The 18,566-nt window shown below is 45.0% G+C and overlaps 2 protein-coding genes and 1 pseudogene across 11 annotated transcripts in view; 2 read left to right on the top strand and 1 right to left on the bottom strand.

Moving 5' to 3' along the window:
* The window catches only part of LOC109462961 (MICOS complex subunit MIC60-like), a 24,507-nt gene extending 19,653 nt beyond the window's left edge, over nucleotides 1-4,854 (top strand). For all 5 annotated transcript variants that reach the window (XM_019759600.1, XM_019759597.1, XM_019759599.1 and 2 more), the window contains 3 exons: nucleotides 2,759-2,979; nucleotides 3,189-3,417; nucleotides 3,685-4,854. In XM_019759600.1, coding sequence (XP_019615159.1) covers nucleotides 2,759-2,979; nucleotides 3,189-3,417; nucleotides 3,685-4,307 — 1,073 coding nt within the window. In that variant the 3' untranslated portion in view covers nucleotides 4,308-4,854. The remainder of the gene's footprint in view (nucleotides 1-2,758; nucleotides 2,980-3,188; nucleotides 3,418-3,684) is intronic.
* An 807-nt stretch (nucleotides 4,855-5,661) lies between these two features.
* On the top strand, nucleotides 5,662-10,384 carry LOC109462981 (putative defense protein 3). Of its 6 annotated transcripts, none has more exons than XM_019759628.1 (6): nucleotides 5,663-5,948; nucleotides 8,069-8,134; nucleotides 8,509-8,743; nucleotides 9,001-9,146; nucleotides 9,414-9,582; nucleotides 9,771-10,384. In XM_019759628.1, exons 3-6 carry the CDS (start codon nucleotides 8,509-8,511, stop codon nucleotides 9,854-9,856), a joined length of 636 nt encoding a protein of 211 aa, XP_019615187.1. In that variant the 5' UTR covers nucleotides 5,663-5,948; nucleotides 8,069-8,134; the 3' UTR covers nucleotides 9,857-10,384. The 6 variants fall into 6 exon arrangements, with proteins under 6 accessions (XP_019615192.1, XP_019615187.1, XP_019615189.1 ...); XM_019759630.1 differs by having other exon boundaries at nucleotides 5,663-6,009; XM_019759632.1 differs by lacking the exon at nucleotides 5,663-5,948 and adding an exon at nucleotides 7,045-7,090.
* A 580-nt stretch (nucleotides 10,385-10,964) lies between these two features.
* Nucleotides 10,965-16,593, bottom strand: LOC109462980 (annotated as a pseudogene).
* Nucleotides 16,594-18,566: the final 1,973 nt, after the last annotated feature.

The following is an 18,566-nucleotide window of genomic DNA, read 5'->3' as shown; positions in this document are numbered from 1 at the left end:
TACAAAATGACTAATAAACTGGTGGATGTCCCAACTACTAAGTACCTAATACCAGCCCTGAGGAGAACAAGAAATAGCCACGCATTCAAGTACCAGAGTTATCAACCAAGGATTGTGGTGTTCAAGAATTCATTCTTTCCTAGAACTATCGCAGAGTGGAACTCACTGTCACCAAGTACAGTAGGGGCATTGTCAATAGATAGCTTTAAACAATGTCTAGAGCTAGAAGTTCAAGGGTTAGGTGTAACAAGTCGATCGGTGTAATATAGCCAGCTGCCGCCGCGCCGCGTGCCTGCGAAGCTGGTGTGTTACGCCGAAAGGCGGTTATACCGGCTATACAGATACAGATACAGATAACATGTCTTTTGTATTTTAGGAAATTAATTAATTAATGAGTGAGTGTTTAATTAACTTAAATAGGTATTGCATTGTTTGGCAAGGTATTTTCCATTGACAATTTTTAATAGATCAGGTTGATCAAATGATATAATGTAAACAATTATATATGATTAGTAAAAGATGACTTTTGAAGTTCTCTTCGAGTATTATTTTAGGGTTGAATCAGGGTCAACGCGAAAAAAAATCATGATCCGGTGATCGACATCATGCCCCCCCGCACACTTCATGTATTCAGTGTTCTAAATACCCGTCTTCAGTCTGCAATTTGCAGATAGATTTTCAAGATTTCAGGATAAAAATTACACAATCTGCAATTTGAAGAATGAAAAAAAAACAACTATGGTCCTCACAACTTCATATTCCCTTTGTTTGACCCGCCCGGCGCCCAAATCCCGCTGCGATTCAAGCCGCGGCAGCTTCCCGAGCCATGCAAATAAACCTAGTCCTGACGCCACAGCCTCCGATTTCCACCGAGCCAGCCCCGAGCGCATGCCGACAGCGAGGGATGTGGCTCAGATTTCCGACGATTTCCTTATTTAGATCATTCGGAAGACTTCGGGTAGCAAACAAAATGGCCGCCATGCACATGATTTTATACTAGTAGCTTCGCTTCTCAACCGAAATGAGGAAGTTTAACCTCATTTGCAGACTTTAGCGGCCATGGAGTTGATTTGGGGAAGTGCTGAGACGCGATTTCGCTACGGCATATGGGATTTTGCCGCGGAGGGAGTTACGTACGCCGGCAAAAACTTGCTTCAGCGATCGGCTCCAGAAAATTTATCTTTATGCTGCCGCTCAAGTCTTCGAAGGTGGTTTAACGAAGTTTATATAAATAATAAAGCCACTTTGCGTAGATCGATCTCCGTTTTCTTGCGATGGTATGAAAATTCAAGTACAGTATATTTTCAAAACGTTTTGATATTTCTTTGTTCGTTGCCACATGTTGTTTATTTATCTTATTGTCATGTACAGTTACCAGCGTGAGTCTGAGTCGAGCCATTGTTCTTATGTGGCCGTTAGCACATGTTGTTTAAACAGACAGCAACATTGAAGAAAAGAACCGAGTTAACAGACATCGGCACGTTCCTTGAAGTCAGGTTTCCCGCCGTATTTAAATAAGAAATGTGTGGGCCCGCGGCGTTTTGAAAAGACGCGACGCGCTTTGGAAAGACCCCGCGCCGTGGCTCATTCAAATTCGCTACATTTTTTGCTAAGTTTAATGTCTTCACCCACGATTTTTGACCGTCAATGTTGACGGTAAGGACTTAAATTTTTACCGTCCGACGGGAAAAAATACCGTCAATTGACGGTAAAACGGGCGCTGGCTAAAGCCCTGGTTGAATGTCACGAGGTTTGTAAACTTAGATGTTGGGGACAAAGCCATAGAAGAGATTTTGAATAAAATTATATATATATATATTAACGTTACTTATAATTTAAGTTAAAATGTACTTTTGTGTCTCATTTTTTTATTCTGTTAAAAAGACTCTTAAAAGAGAGAAAACAGGTTATAAACTGTTATATACTTGATTTTTGTAATGTTTTAAACTTAAAGAGTTGAAATATAGAAGTGCATGTTCTCTCATTATATACAATGTTGATGAGAACTAGAACCATTTATATAACTTAGGTAAATTGAAATGATAGGATGGGGAAAATGTTCGTAAAAACTGTAAGCCTGTAAGCGGCGAAAATGGTCAGCTTTTGCAGAAGCACTTGTTTCAGTAGAAAACCAGAATAAATCACGCACCCGTAATTTGGCTTCGACCCAGAGCTCCTACTTCAGAGTTGAAACCTCAAAAAAAGTAACTTTATTAGAGCATGGAGGTATTATACCTCTATGATTGGAAGAAATATAGTATTGCGACACGTGCATAGAATTTGACAAATGGGGGGGGGGCGGTGGCGCTACCTAAAATTCTGCTGCGCTACCTAGTTTTTGCCCTAGGTAGCACACTGTGCTACTTTGCTCAAAAAAGTATTTCGAACACTGCGTTAATCAACAGTCCATACCGAACCAACCGTCAGTAGCCATCAAACCGGCATACAAACATATTACGCACATAACTTTCATACTACACACAAACAAATAACCTAAACCAATAGAAAAAAAAACCCGGAGGTTTGAAATCTACGATTTCCCTTGTCTATGTCTAAGGCTAGGCTAAACTACTGCTGCAATTTTCGAATACATGTATTTTTTAATACTTTGTCAAAACTACCAACGCCTTAACACTTTGATGTCAATTGGAAACATTATCCAAGGGACCACCAAAAGTGGTCACATTGTCCAGGTGGTCCTTACATGTATGTAGTGGTTTGACTGTAATAAAGATCTCCTCTGTTACTTGGCACACAGGCAAACTCTCTGAAGACGAGCTGAACTCCCTGATCGCGCACGCCCACCGGCGTATTGAACAGCTGCAGAGCCAGCTGGCAGAACAGCAGCTGCTGGAGAAGTCCCGTATGGACGACGCGCTCGGCAGACAGCGTGCCGAGGATGAGAAGGAGACCCTTGCGCTGCTGAAGAGAGAACTGGAACGGCAGAAACAAGAACTGGCTCTGGCTCAGGACCTCAGGGTATGTGGATGTGGGAGCGCATGATTATTTATTTGGGTGTTTGTGTGTCTGTCCGGACAGTAGGTTAACAGCATGTGGGTGTGGGGAAGATTGGCAGGCAGAATGATAGGTCAAAATGTTAGAAACAGGATGTCGGGTTAGTTACCTCTAAATATCATGGAATCTCAAAATGCTCCCGGTAAGTCTGAAATCCCTGATTTGTTGTCCAGATTGCCCAGGCGAGGGAGCAGTATGAGACAGAGATGCGTACCCAGCTGCGTCGGCAGGCAGCAGCACACAGCGAGCACCTGCAGGACGTGCTGCGGGTCCAGGAGCAGGAGCTGGGCTCCAAACACCAGGCCGAGATGCACGACGCTCTCATGGACGAGCGAGATCGCTACCAGGTCAAACTGAACGAGGCCATGGCCAGGCTGAGGGGGGTGGAGGCAGCCATTGAGGGTAAGCTCAGCGAACATTAACCTATTCATTAACCACTGCTACCAAAGAGCAAGTTAAGCTGATACATGTTACATTCATCATGAATGACAATGACAATATAATGAAGGGATCATTTTCATAGGTTAAAAGCGACCCCTATTAATTGGTTGCAGTACTGCAGATCACTGTTTGGGCATGCTGCAAATATCATCTATGACAATGATAAGAAGTTTATTACATATCCATGCCTAACTGGGACTAAATGCAAATTTATTCTGGTTCCTACAGGTCGAGCTGACATCGAGAGAGAAGCCCGTAAGTCCCAGGAGCTGCTGATTGCTTGTGAGACCTTGAAACGTCTCATCAACACTGGCAACGAGGAGGCGACGTCATGGGAGGAGCGCCGCGTGCCCCTCTCCAGGGAAGTCAACACCGTGAAGGAGGCAGCAGGGGACAGCACGTTCTTCCAGACGCTCCTGGACGCCATGCCGCAGCAGGCCATGGAGGCGGGCGTGTATCCGGAGGACTCTCTACGGCAGCGCTTCCTCCGCGTCAAAAGGGTCTGCCGGCGCGTGGCCATGATCGATGAAACCGGCGGAACCCTCTTCCAGTTCTTCGTGTCGTACCTCCAGTCTCTCCTGCTGGTGGACGCGGGAAGGAGGTCGCTCCCCCCGGGGAAAGAAGTCGACCCAAAGAAATTGGACACGTTCACGTTACTATCTTATGCAGAACATAGCCTAGAAAACGGAGACTTAGAGCAAGCAGCAAGGTTTATCAATCAACTGAAGGGGGAGCCTCGGAAGGTGGCTTCTGGTTGGCTAGAAGAAGCCAGGCTCACGCTGGAAGCGAGGCAGGCAGCACAGGCTCTGGCCGCGGCTGCGGCAGCAGTAGGGTTAGGAACGCTAGTTTGATAGCGATAGGTTTATTTGAGACAGTGGATGCAACCACAAGAAGCAGTCCTGGAGACTTTGATCCTCTTAATGTCAGTTTACTTTTGCATGTGACTGATTCATATTGTATACTGTGAAAAAGTCAATGTTTTGATCAATTGTATGTGTACTTGTGTGTAAAATTGGGTACATATACTATATAGCTCTGTTGTGGCTAAATAAAAAGATTCTGAAGACCTAGCAATTTACATAGCTATCTTAAAATTTTCTCCTGGAGTCTCTAGAACTACCTCTTGCAAATTTTCTGTATTTGAAGAGAGATTTTGCCGCAATAAGAACATTTCAAAACATGGGTTTCCCTGCATGCAAAGTCATTGAGGTGCTTGTGATGTGAAAAGGAATTTGACAGCTTTAAATCAAAGAATGCTATAAAAGCTTTTTGCAGAAAAAGAGTTTGTCAGTTTGATATGATACTTCATAGTGGTACATGGTAGGACAGGACCAATAATTAGGAGTGACAAGGTCACTAATGTGTAAGCAATGATGACATTAAAGAGTTAAGTCAGACTGTTGAAGTGTCAATGTTTCCTTTATGTGTTATATGAACCATGAGTAACCCCTGCTGTTAACAGGAAAAACATGCTCATGAATTACATCATCACACCTTCAAAGGTGTGTTTCTCAAGGTCGGTGACTGGTCATGGTGTCACCCGGAGATGGCGTGGATGCGAGACAACTGTTTGTTGTGATACTGTAAATGCATTTATTTTGCGTGCTTCTATTTCACAGTATGAGGCGAAAGGAGGCTTTCGCGGCCCTGAAGTCCAATCCCGTAGTAAACTAAAAATGTAAAATACATTTTTGCTGTGTCATGATTTCGTATTTAGAAGACACTGCGGAAACCGATAAATTAAAACCACTGCAAAAGTTTCATGATTTACAGTTGTATGCTGCTAGCACAAATCAGTAACAAGATCAACATGCTGGATGATTTGTTTGTTTCAGCATCACTGCAGCCTGTCTTAATCCTAAAAACAAGCTTAAGCGCTAGTCCCCACAGGTGGCTACATTTTTGTAAATTCTTCGAATCCCATAATGTGATTTCATGCTTGTTTCAAATGGTGCTAGGGTGGGGCCAAACATAATCTTGAGTATTGGCAACTTCAAACGAACGTTAACAAGATTGCAGAACACTCGAAAGATTCGAATTCCTGGTGTTACACTTCAGACACTTTGAAATGTGCTACCCGCCATGGAATCAATAAACTGTGTTACTTCTGTTTAGTATGCAAATTTATCACTACTCACGATTCAAGTTTAACCACTTGTGATGCTTACATTCATACTAGGGGGAGGCACTTTAAGAGAACCTTGCATCATTCTCCGTTATTGTTTATCCACATCTCACATACTAAGCCAAGCTGGAACCAGAGCTTAGAAAAGCGTTTAAGGTTCAGCCCTCCAAGGATCACTCGCGCTTCGCTATGCAACTTTTTTCTTTGTTGTTTTGACCTGCCCCTCCCCACACACACACTTTGTGGAATATCCCATTTCATGAATTGACGACAGTCTCATTTGTGAAGTCAACAACAAGGTGGGACAACACGACGCAAAGTTACAGCTCGACGCAAGGTTATAACACGCCACAAAGTTCTGCTCAAGGTAATTCTTACCAAATTTTTCTCAGAGGCACCGCCACGTATTTGCTGGACCTACGTGCCAGGTAACGTTAACCTTTCGTTGTTTGTTTCAAATTCAACTTAACGTTAACCTCGCTTGCTTTATGTTAATTCTGTAGCGTGACAAAAGCAAGGTTTGCCTTTTGTAACCTAGCACTCAGTGTCACGTCAGGATCGCGTTCGCCCAGGGTTTTCTTAGCGATTTCTTCTTTCCATGGCTATAAATACATTAAGTTACGACAAATGGAATCTCCAATGTTTACTGATCAAAGCATCATGTATAGATTTACCCATTTTACGTGTATTTCGGTGTGTTCAGCGTAACTGTTGGAGCGCATACCTCCGTCGCACCAACAGAGATGGCGTCGCCTCGCCAGAAATTTCAACAAGTGAAACTTCATTTCGGGTACAGCGTGCAGTAGTGCAGCTCCTCAAGTAGTGCTGACTCGTGATTACAAATGTCCACTTCCGAGAATTGTAGTAGTGGTGCGCTTGTCGGAGTTCAGAGTACCAACAGGTCGATATCCGACCAGACGTTTACCGCCCCGCTCGCATCGGGCGAATAAACCAGAAGGTCAAGGGCATTATATCCTATACAATGTCCTTAGTATAGCCAACCACTTGACCACTTCATCATGAACTGACCACTTCAACATGAACAGCCCATGAGCCGTTTTGCTGTTTCCATTCTGTTTACATCAACTTGGGGAAATCAGAGACTAGATCCAGAGTCAGATATCGCCACGTACAAACATTGACATTTGAAGCGGTGTTTCCCAAGGTCAGTGACACCTGTCGGTACCAGCCGGAGATCGTACGGCGATGTGAGACAGCTGAGGGGCATGTCACGGCATTGTCACACACTTACCATAATTGCTAAAGGATGCAGAAAAAATACCCAAATGCATTTTTATCTCTCCAGTACCTTTACTAACATGATATTAAGCCTTTGATTCTCGTGCAAACACAACGGCAAGTGTGAGAAACTAACTAAAATCTGAAACTAGACCTAGTGTGCCTTAGGGGATTCCTGGCCTGTCTACAATTACCCACTAATGTGCCATATTTTGAAAGATGACTATTAGTAAACAAAGCCACGGTCAAAGATGACTGTCATCGATAAAGGTAAGATATCATTAGTTATAAAGGTAAGGTATCTTATCTGGGTAATAAGATACCCAAGTAACTGTTGTAACTGTTGACGTTACTCAAGCAACTGGATAGATTTTGAAAACGATCAGACCTTTTAGGTTGCATCAAGTACCTTTCGACAAGATAATTGTGGCAGTCCAGGTGTCGTGCGGGATGTCACGTACACCATACCATATATACATCGTACCAATGCCACATCTTCACACAATCATACCGCTCCGATCCCTTTAAGTTTTTTCAAAAGGACTGAGTTTTTGGTTACAATATATACTCCCTTTATTTTGCATTAATAATGGAAGCGTGATTACAGAAGAACGTGCAACATATGCAGACGTCGTAGATATTATCATAGGTGACATGTAGTTAGAGCTGATTTATGGTTATCGATTAGGGACGTGGCGACACAAAGTCCTGATAAAATCCCAGTCATCATACGCACCTCAGTGACGACAGTCCGAGAGAAGAAGGCAAGCGCAGGCCCATGTAATTGACATGACACGTGTGCCCATTCCGCGATGCAGGTGTATTACAAATAGTGTATAATGTCTGGGCCCGTAAGAGAGTCTTTTCCTGTCGACTCTTGGTAGGAAGCCGTACGTTGTGTTGTGTTGTATTGTCATAAGAGTTTCGCATATGTAGAAGTGGGTTTCTCGATAACAAAATGTTGGAAATTAACCCACATGTCAAGAACGCACTAGCGACTAGGACGAATGTTACCTCTCCCTAATGCCGCAGAAGTAGTAGTAGTGGTAGTGGCGCAACGCTCGTGAGGACGCAGTAAGTCAACGGACCCAGGAATTTCCTATCTCCAGAAACCGTTCACGATGACGCACAGGTTTAGGATTGTGCAGCCTTCAAAATCCCATACATTACCTGAAATCAACAAATCGTTGGTACACCCGATCCCTTTTCATGTTCCTGGCCGATCTTTACCCTTCTGTCTGTTTACAGTACAGAGTTGAACACAGAACGACACCGCCTGCGGCAAAGTTTAGAACGGACAGCACGTACACGGAAGTAAGCCGGGCGGAACTTTGTCTCGTGGGAAATGTTTCTAAGCCACTTTGCTTACATTTTCACATGCACATTACTAAATGTTTGCCTCATTGTAAAGGACATGAAGTTAGCATGGGTCAAATTCCATACTAGTATCCTGGCCTAATAAGTATTTCTTTATTTATGACGATTTATCATATTTGTGGAAGAAATAACAGGTGACTATCAACCTCCGTTATGAAGTGAAAGTTGTTGTGTCTGGCACACTGCAAGTGACTGTATGGATCTAAGAAACGAAAAAAAAAAACGGGTTGGGCGTTTCGGTTATATAATATATATATATATCAAGACTGACGACAAACAAAATATGTTAAACTCCATTTTGCTTCACACAGATGGCATTCTCCCTGAAGTTGGCGGTCGCCGCCGCCCTGGTCGTGACCCTGTCGGTCTGCATGGTTGAGGGGTATCCTTCTGGTGCTCCTGTCGAGGCCTGTAGTGCCATGTTCCCGAACCACCGGATGAACCACGAGAACTCCAGCCTCCCTGACGAGCGCTACAGCTCACAGAACCTGTCCACGGCGCCTTACCTCATCACTGCTGCCAGGCAGGACAATGGAAAGGTCCAAGGTAACTGTAAAATACAAACTTATGCACTTATTCTTTGTGTGTGTGTTTTCATGCGTGCGTGCGTTCGAGCGTGCGCGCTATTCTGTGTCTTTATGTTTCCTTAGTATGATTTCAGATGATTGAGGATTATGACTGGGTTGTCACTGGTCTTACGGACGACCTGGTCTTACGCCAAACACTGAGACGCATCGCTGCTGCTGATGATGACTAGTCGTAGTTATGCCTTAGTGTTTTAAACGTTAAGACTTGCATTCCAGTGTCCCTGGGAGTTACCGATGCGGCCCAGTACTACTGGGAGGGCTTCTTCCTGCAGGCCCGACTACAGGGCACTACCGCCCCGGTGGGCAGGTGGGAAGTGCTTCCAACCGGCACCCAGACCAGGGATTGTCCGGGCGGGATGAAGGTAAAGACTGGCTCGTGCATATGTTTCAACGTATAAAGGTGGTAGACTCACGGTAATATCTTACCAGATATGTACGTGTGCATACTGCACGTTATGGACGCGTACGTAGCTAGGAACTGTTTTATATCACATCTCAGACAGGCTTATTTGATTAAGGTTACGGTAATGTTTGGCACAAACATTCTTTTGTATGGCCCAACATTTGTTTCACCGTATGTGTACGTGTTAAAGTTGACTCAAACATGAGCCCCTTTGTGCCCTCTGTAGAATGCCCTCACTCACACGTCAGAGACGAAGGTCCGAACTTTGGACGCTACCTGGACGCCACCTGCCGCCCCGGCTAATATGACAGTCGTCTTCCGCGTGACATTCGTCAAGGGATTCGAGACGTTCTGGGTCGGCCTGGAGTCGGCTCCTGTCACCGGCGTGAAAGCCTGTGCGTAATAACTTCCCATTGTTTTCATAACAAGTTAAGGGGCCTAATAATACTACAATACTACGATTTTATGATTATGGACGACATCCGTCATTTTGATATCGACCAAAATTGTCTGCTTAAAATTTGTTTTTAATATGGCCATGCGGCTGTGCTGTCGACAATGTTGACAACCCTGTCTGTTACAGATGTGAGCGCTACTGTCCCCCTGAAGGCCCTGACAACTGTCGTGTTCAGCACCGCTCTGATGGCAACCGTCGCCGCCATGTTCTGAGCAGGATGATCCAGTCATGTGTAGCCTGCCTTAAGTTAAGAGCAGTGCATTTTTTCTAGATAGATCGTTTTAAGTTATGGTGGATACTAGCGGGGTTAAAGTAAGGGATGACATACCGTACGGTGACAAAGACTTGTTGTTCTACTCTATTTGTTTCATGTAAAGCATGGGGTGACGTTAGTATATAAATACTGTGTATATATACGTAATGGTTACAGGGTACCATAAGAGAGATCTGTTCCGCAAGTCAATCATCACCGCTTTACATCGTAAGCTACATGTAACCAAAAGATCATATTCAAGACAGATTTGATAATAATTACTTAAGGATAATAATGACTAATGAAAGAAATGGAAAATAAGGTTGATGGAAATAACGTTTCACTATCACCATTGAATCTGCTTTATACCATGATAGTTCAGAAAACCAGCACAACAATATGGCAAATCACACATTAAAAGTAGCAATTGACCAGAGAGGAAATCATGTTAACAACATATAGCATCGATCAAGCACTATCAGAACTAAACAAGGGAAATCGTAGATTTCAAACCTCCGGGTTTTTTGTGTGTTCTATTGGTTTAGGTTATTTGTTTGTGTGTAGTATGAAAGTTATGTGCGTAGTATGTTTGTATGTGTTTGATGGCTACTGACGGTTGGTTCGGTATGGACTGTTGATTAACGTAACGTGTCTGACAGCCTGCACCGTCACCCGCGCCATTACCCCCGCCGTCATCCCGCGCCATCATTGCTGCGCCGTCACCCAAAATTTTTATCGGAACCATACACCCCTCTGACTCTGTTTTCTCATTTTTGAATGGTTAGACCCAAAACTGCACTCGCCCCATTCCTTAACAACATGGTAATTACCATTTTCAGCATGGCGGGGGTGTCCGGAGCACTTAAACACCTTTTATTTCGACGCCCATAAACACATATGCAATTAAACAAAAACGTTCTGCATCATCTGCAGCCCAATAGCAATACGTATACCGAACCACAGACAAATCCGTCCAGCCGATCGCGAGAAACAGCTGCTGACAGAAATGTTTCGAACCATAGTAAAACCTCCTCGCGGAAGGATATCTCCTTCCCCGGAGGTAACAACATGTAATGCGTCACTTAAATGCTTATTTTTAATGATTATTTGCGTTTAAAACAGTTTTTTGCTATATTTGGTATCATATTCAGCATCATAAATAAATTGCGTGCAACAGAAATCTAACGATTCATTCAAGAAATTTCAATTCAATAGCTTACAACCATGTTCGAAAATTCAAATAATACACTTGCTGATTGTGAAAACATATTGTATGACATAGTACTATTTGGCACGTCGCGATCAGTTTAGTGAAGAAGGCATCGTCATCTCCAAGGTTATCGTTCTTGTCGTGTTCTTTCTCACCCCGGGAAAGTCGGCCAGCTCGCTCCACCTGTCCTCCTCCACGTGGTAACAATGAACCTTCCCCGGCGCTTTGTAGTCCACGAAGAGGAGCCTGTTGCCCAGCAGCGCACATTTGCTGGCCGGGTGGGACGGCAGGTAGTTGGGAAGCCGGCTCAGCTCGCTGGTTTCCTCGGTCAGGATGTCGTACTTCACCACCTGCCCCGCCGGCTCCTCGCTCTGCACCAGGTACAGACAGTTGCGTTCCGCTGCTTTCATGCCCGGGTTGGCGTAGGTCGGCCATGTTTCCTCCCTCCAGCGGTTGAGCTTGGGGTCGAACCGAAGTTTCTTCGCCGTGGATTGGCTGGGGCCTGAGCATGGCATATGCCAAAATTCTGATATATTGAAGAATAGTACTTTCAGTAAACGTTTACTTTGAAATTCAACACCCGAATAAGCTGATATGTTGGTTAGTGACAGTTAGTCACAACTTAAGCGACGGTCACAACCCGCCGTGCGTGCTTTTGTCCGTACGTTTTTTGGGAGGCTACGTCTGCTACGTTTTTTCTGAAAACGTGCGGAAGGAGTGGCATCGACGCACGTCACTCGCACGTCACTCGCACGGTTTTGCAAGGTGTAAGAGTGTGGTCTGCACGTTACGTCTGACCATGAGCGATTGCGTGCATTGTACGTTGCGCAAGTGGTACGTGAGTTGTACGTGCTTACAACGTACGATCTCTGTGCGATTGCAACTTTACCGTAAGGAGGCCGTACTCACACGTGCTTCTTCCGCACGGCACGTATGGGGCACGCACGTCGCTCGTACTCGCACGCACGGGTGGTGAATCCGCAGACCGCACGTAGAAAAAGTTTTACATGCACTTAAAGTTCTACGGCGTGTCTGTGTGCTCCCAAATCCGTAGGATTCCGTACGGAGGTGGTACTCACCACGCACGGATGCCTCACGTTTGCCCACGTTTTTGCACGTAGACAGCACGCAGGAGCACGTACGGCGGGTTGTGATCGTCGCTTAAGTCAATGCGTGACATGTACTATCATCAAATAAGTGACACACAAAAGTCAACAGTGTAAACACAAACCTTGGTAACTCATAACATGGGGTAGTTTTCTAAGGCTGAATCTATCGTTATGTGTTAAGTTGACACCGTGCATTTTCTCCACACGTGCATGGATATTTCACCACAAGATTTCATTACCACTGATTTGCATATATCCAGTATGCAGGGTCTCCTCCTCCATAATCCCTGCGTGTGCTGCATTACGCAATAAAAACAAAAGAAGCAAGAAGGTATTAGTATTAGTATTATATTTTGGAACTTTGTCTTTGAGGAAAGACTTTCACAACAATTTTAGTAGAATGTATCCTACAATAAACTAAAACAAAAGGGGAAACAGATTTATCCAGGGTAGGGTATTGCAAATAAGGGGAAGAAGTTAACGTTAAAAACCGTTTGGCAAAAGCAACAAAGAAGCTAGAGACATTCACGCGATTTATACTACAGCTACTTTGTCAGTCTTTTTGAAACAGCGCTAACTACTACTACAACAGTGGAGCAACTAGATCCGTACCAGTTTTGTGCCTGACCTGAATGGGTTAGAGCCAGAATCAGGCAGGGTTCTGCATAGTCTCCTCGTATCCAAAAACGGGCGTAGATTTTCTCCAGGCACGGTTCTGGATGCGCGTGGACTATCCAGAATCGTATCTGGACATGGTTCAGACTCTACAGTACGGTTCTGGATACACCAACACTAACCTTTCATTCCGGGCAGAGCGCTCCACAGCTCCACCCAGCGATCCACAGCGGGATCGTAGCGCAGCGACCTGGCCGTGCTGTCTCCCCACGACAGGTGGTCTCCGAAGACCCAAAGGTTCCCCATGCAGGTGGTTAACCTTGGAGCCCGGACACCCACCGGTAGGGCGCACACGGCACTCCAGCTGTTGGTCACGGGTTCGAATCTCTCCACAGATGACATGTAGCTACATCCCATCTCCTTCATTTCCTGTGTCGGTAAAGAAAAATCTATGTTGGGAATGCTAATATACTTCTTTGCTATTAAAGCATCTTTCATGCCGTATGTAAATCGAACGACATTTTGCGCTAACGACATAGAACTGTCTAGACCTATGAGGACAGTTATACAGGCATTTGAACATCATTGTACCTTAAGATTCCGGCCACCCACGACGTAAAGATGTCCATCCAGGGCTGCCAATCCAAAGTAAGATCGAGGATGTCGCATTTGTGGAACTTCGGACCACAGTCGTAAGAGGGCGTCGAAACAGAACACCCTACAACTACTTTTTCCACGCTGAGTGTCGCAATCCCCTAGAATGACGTACACGTAGTGGTCGATGGCAGCGACGTCAAAGTATGTCGTCTTGGAGACGTCGTGCGGAAGGGAAGTCAGGAGCTTCCAGACGTTTCTTGAGTCGTCAAAAATGTACAGTTCCGGAGGGTCATCAGTGGCATGGACAAATTCCTGCGGATGCAACAACAGCAACGGGTAAAGCGAACTACATATGTACATCTAGAAGGCAGTCGCTGAGCGTTGGGCGACCAAAAATTGGATTTTGTGCGACCATTGATTGCATAATTAGAATATGATGCAATATGTTTAATTACTTTATTATGATTGACAAGACAACACGAAACGCTATATGACGATAGCTCAGCGGTCGTAGACTCTAGTGGAAATGGCCATGGGGCGTCAGCAAAGATGGGTGGCACACAGACTTGCAGACATTTTCCAGATAGCCTACCTGTGCTGCAGTAGCTGCGATGCACTTCATCGGTGTCTTGTCGAAGCGAGCTCTTTGCTGAGGGTTCATTTGTTCCACCGCCCACGTCTCTCGCCTGTCTTTTATAAACTGATACACCCTGTCTCCCAGCCTGGACAGGCCGTATGTCTCCGTCAAGTTCAAGACATCAATGCAGTTCTCTGCATCCAGATGAAGGTACAAAAACTGCGCGACCGCTTCGATGGCCAGCCGAATTTGAAGGAAGCTGGACGCCACTAGAAGCTCGTTCACTGTTCTGAAGCATAACTGTAGTTCTCCTGTGTACATGAACTCCATGAGATAGTAAAAACTCCGTCCACTGACTCCCTTCAGCGTCACCACGTCCTGAAACCGCTCCTTCATGTTAGATGTGAACATGGAGCGGAAATACTCGCTGGCGGCGGCTAGGATGTTCTTGTGAGCTCGGAAGACCCTGTTTTCGACGTGAAGTTCAATGTCACAGAACTGCTCGCGTTCTATCATGTCGTTCAGATTCCTGTGGAAGGATGTCTGGAGGTTTCGTTTTACGCTGTCCTGGATGGTGATGGTTGAAGTATCCTGGTATTCAGGGGTTTGCGGGGATGTCGGTGGGGAGGGGGTGGTGGAGGGGGTGGGGGTGGAGCAGACGCCGGTGTCTCGCTGCCCCCCTCCCCACCCTCACCTCTACCCTCCTCCACTCCACCCTCGCCGTTCGCTTGGGCCTCTTCCTTAGACTCATTATCAGACTTTTCCTTCTTATCCCCGTCTTCCTTCTTCTTTTTCTCAGATTTCGGAGAGGACGGAGGCGTCGGAGGGAACTCCACCGGGTCGCCGACTGTCGAAAATGTGACAGGAATCTTGAAGACGTCTTCACATATATCCAGCAGTTTGGCGTCCAGATTCTTGGGAAGTTGTGAGGTGTAACACATGTACATGACGGAGTCAAACTGCTCCGGAGTCACGGCGTCCGTGATGTTGAACTCCGCGGGTGCAGGGCCCGCGGCCTCCGCCGTCTCCGCCCCGAGGGTACCGCTGAAGTACGGGCAGCTGACGGCAAGGATGTTTCTGTGCACGGGGAACACCCGCTCCCCCACCAGGACCCGTCCATCACAGAGGATTCCCTGCGATCGGAACTCGTTCAGGTTTTGCTGTACCAAGTCCCAGTGCCGACTCTTCCAGTCACTGATGACACCGACATCTTCGGTCGCCATGTCACACTTGTGTTTTTGTTTAAAGGGATCTGATGCTCCTATTTACTTAAATGGTACGCGGAGTGCTTCTCTGTTTACTTAAATGGAGCACGCTGCATCTGTAGGAAGAAACATGAAATAGCTCTGTTTGTTATGGAAGTAAAACACCGTGATACGTTTCCATAACAGGCATTACATATCATGTGTACACAGTTATCTTGAACTACAACAATATCTACTCCTTAAGTTCATGGGTAATTGTTAAAGTAGTATAAGACAAAGAGAGGAATAGTGATAGAATGCAGTGACCCAAACGCGCATAACAGGAATTATATTGGTGTTAACGTTATTCGGCACACACCGAGTGATTTGACATTGAAAAGACAAAAAGAAATCTAAAACATTATCATTTGTGTTACAGGCTGGTGGTTTGAGGCACTGGTTGGGTCAGTGTTAGGCTAGTGTTAGGCGATGTCGGAGATCACAGAAGAGCTCAAGGCGATTTTTCAATAGAAACGTGTTTATATAGTGGCTTGCGTTGACTTTTGGTTGTGGCTACAATTTAGTCCGAACAGCTGAAGTCTTGTTTTGGTACGATGTAGGGGTTAAGCGTGCCTGGCAACGACAAATATGGCTGGCATGCCGGGTACAGAAATAGATGTCAGCGACGAACCAACATATCTACTACATTTCAATACAGGTCTTAATACTACAATATCTTTAATATGAGGCAGTGAAAAAAACACTTTTCCAACTCATTCGAATGTTCGTGTAGTTATCAGTACAGCTGTCAACATGTTCAAAGATAGATAATTTTGCTGAACAATCATGCCAATGTCACGCCTTCTCTCGTTGCGTTTACGAATTTAAGTGAAGAATATTAGTGCTTTCAGTTTGGAAAGCTGTTATACCAGGAGTAGCCTGAAAGTTGAGCATACCTTTTCGTTGCATCCAGTACCCGTTAACTCTGCTCCCAAGCCGTCTTAATACACGGGGTTTTCTATTTTAAACCGGCACCGTGTTCAGCGGGGTTTGTTGTGACCGTACACGACAGGGTTAGGCGATAACTACAGACTACGTCATCACCTGCTGCTGTCAATCACTCTGACGTCACTACTCCTCGCGAGAGAACGGGTATGCCCAGATGAAGTCTTCTGTAGCTTTTTGGTCGACCTGAAAATAGAGGTTAGTTCTACAAACATGGCGTGTGGTTGCAGCTGTGGGTTCTCTGGCCCCATTTTGGGACAAGTCTATGTATGTACAAGTGTTAGAGGCTGGGGATGGTAATATTAAAGGTTGCAAACACTGTAACCTGTAAATAAAATAATTGCGTTCAACTTCCGGCGTAAGAACGTCGTTAATTTTCCCTTAAAGCAAAGAAAGAAATCCCCCAAAGAAATAAGCCACTACCAATAGTCAGCCCCGAAAATAATTGTTAAGTAGTGAACAGCTGTACCTCGTTTGTACGACGTTTGCTGAAAATGTTCTATTTTTGGTTTCCTGCTCTGCTCTTCAACAAATAAAGTGCAACTTACACTAGTGATAACGGCCAGAATGATTGACAGGTCATTTTGACTTGATGCCAGGGCCCCAGATCCCAAAATGTACATGTTTCGCCTGAAAATGGCAAAAAAAAACAACAACAAATAAAAATTAAAAGCCTGTATAGAAATAGTCGAAAAATGTCAGGGGATATTTGCCCGCTCTACCTCAATGCCTCAATACAGATCATTTGGCCAAAAAATAAAGCAATTGAATCCATTGAATGTAATCACAGAAGGAGGAGGTGGAGAAACACAATGGAAAGCAATATATTTCTTCCATACCTATGATATGGACTGGATTATAACAAACAGAATACTGAACACGTGCACCAGTAGTCAGAGAAACAGCTTATTACATTTTAGAATAATTTTCCTTCATCAAAAAACGACTAATTCCAGGAAATGTAATAACATGTTGTTCCACGTGCACCCACCCACTGACCCTCTAGGGCACAACGGGCTGTCGCACTTGTCATTATACTCAATATGTGCCCTAGGCTCTATACACTCACGGGTTTAATTCAGATTTGATCCAAGTGATACTGCTGCGGTGGTGCTGACAGAACATTTGTCGAAGAGGACATGCAGACATCCTTCTGTGGAATCATCAATTTCGGTTCCTTCTGAAGATAATCCGGACATAAGTTGACAATGAACACTATTCCCATTTTATTATTCAAAACCACGACCCAAACTGTGAGACCAGCCGTCCTGGGGGAGGCAGGTGCAGCGGTACCGGTGACAGTTGGTCCCTACGTCAGACAGCCTGTTGAATTCTTGGCTCGGAGCCTGCCGTTCTTTTCGCTGTCGATTGTTGCCGTTGTGGTCACCGTTGTTATCATCCTGTGGGCACGGTCTTCACCTCAACCTGGCCATCCGCCGGAGGAGGACAGAGAAGCAAGAGGACCTGTATTCTAACCTGCTGATATCGGGAACATGCGTATCATGCATATGGGAATAACTCTTCTCATGTTGTGTACTTTTTCTCTTTAACTTTATTCAATGTGACGTGACGGTGGTGTTGGCCATGTAACGTGCACGTGTATGCACAAGTTTGGATCCATATGGACAATCCAGGTCTACCCGTCCTCTTGATACTACAGCGCACCCCCTCCTGAAGGTTAACATCACACGCCGAGTGAACATGAAAGGTATGTGCATGTGGATGGGGAATTGGTGATGATTATAATCTTTCTTTTCCTCTTGTATACCGTGGCTTGGGCCTCAATAAGGACAGTATCAGTCCACCCTAGAGAGAAAGACGATGATATATACTCCTCAAGACAGCTATATATAATAGAAACTACTGAGTAGTTAATTGTCAGAAGAAAGTCTTGTTTTTCTCCATTAGATTAACATGACCACTACAACATCTAGCAATTGCAGGCTATTATACAGGTCAGCTTCCGTTGACACTTAACTCAAGGTTGTTTTCACTTCATTTCCATCCACGGATGTTCGATATTGAATATTAGATATTGAAGTTGCCTCAGCACCAAGGACAGGGCCAAAGTCCTCCCGTGGCTACGGGCTATCAATCGCGGTGAAGAAGTGTCGCCCTGGTTTAGGCTCCTAGGGATTCCATCCGTGAAGCCCATATGATATATCTAGAGAATACAATCCAACGTCATCCTTTCTCAACAGAACAAGTATGAAATGTGTATATACCCCACGATATGAGAAATGATTCGTAGCATCAGAGCAGGTCTCACTGCAAGCCGCCGTAGACCTTCCACATCCTCCGTTCTATCGACTGACTGATTCGTTTATGAACATCTTACGTTTCCTCCGGGAACAACAATGATTCTGCATCAC

The sequence above is a fragment of the Branchiostoma belcheri genome, unplaced genomic scaffold (assembly GCF_001625305.1).
Source record: "Branchiostoma belcheri isolate BF01 breed outbred unplaced genomic scaffold, Haploidv18h27 scaffold120, whole genome shotgun sequence".
NCBI lineage: Eukaryota > Metazoa > Chordata > Leptocardii > Amphioxiformes > Branchiostomatidae > Branchiostoma > Branchiostoma belcheri.
Note: the sequence above shows the minus strand (reverse complement) of the source record. Positions and strands in the feature narration are given on the sequence as shown.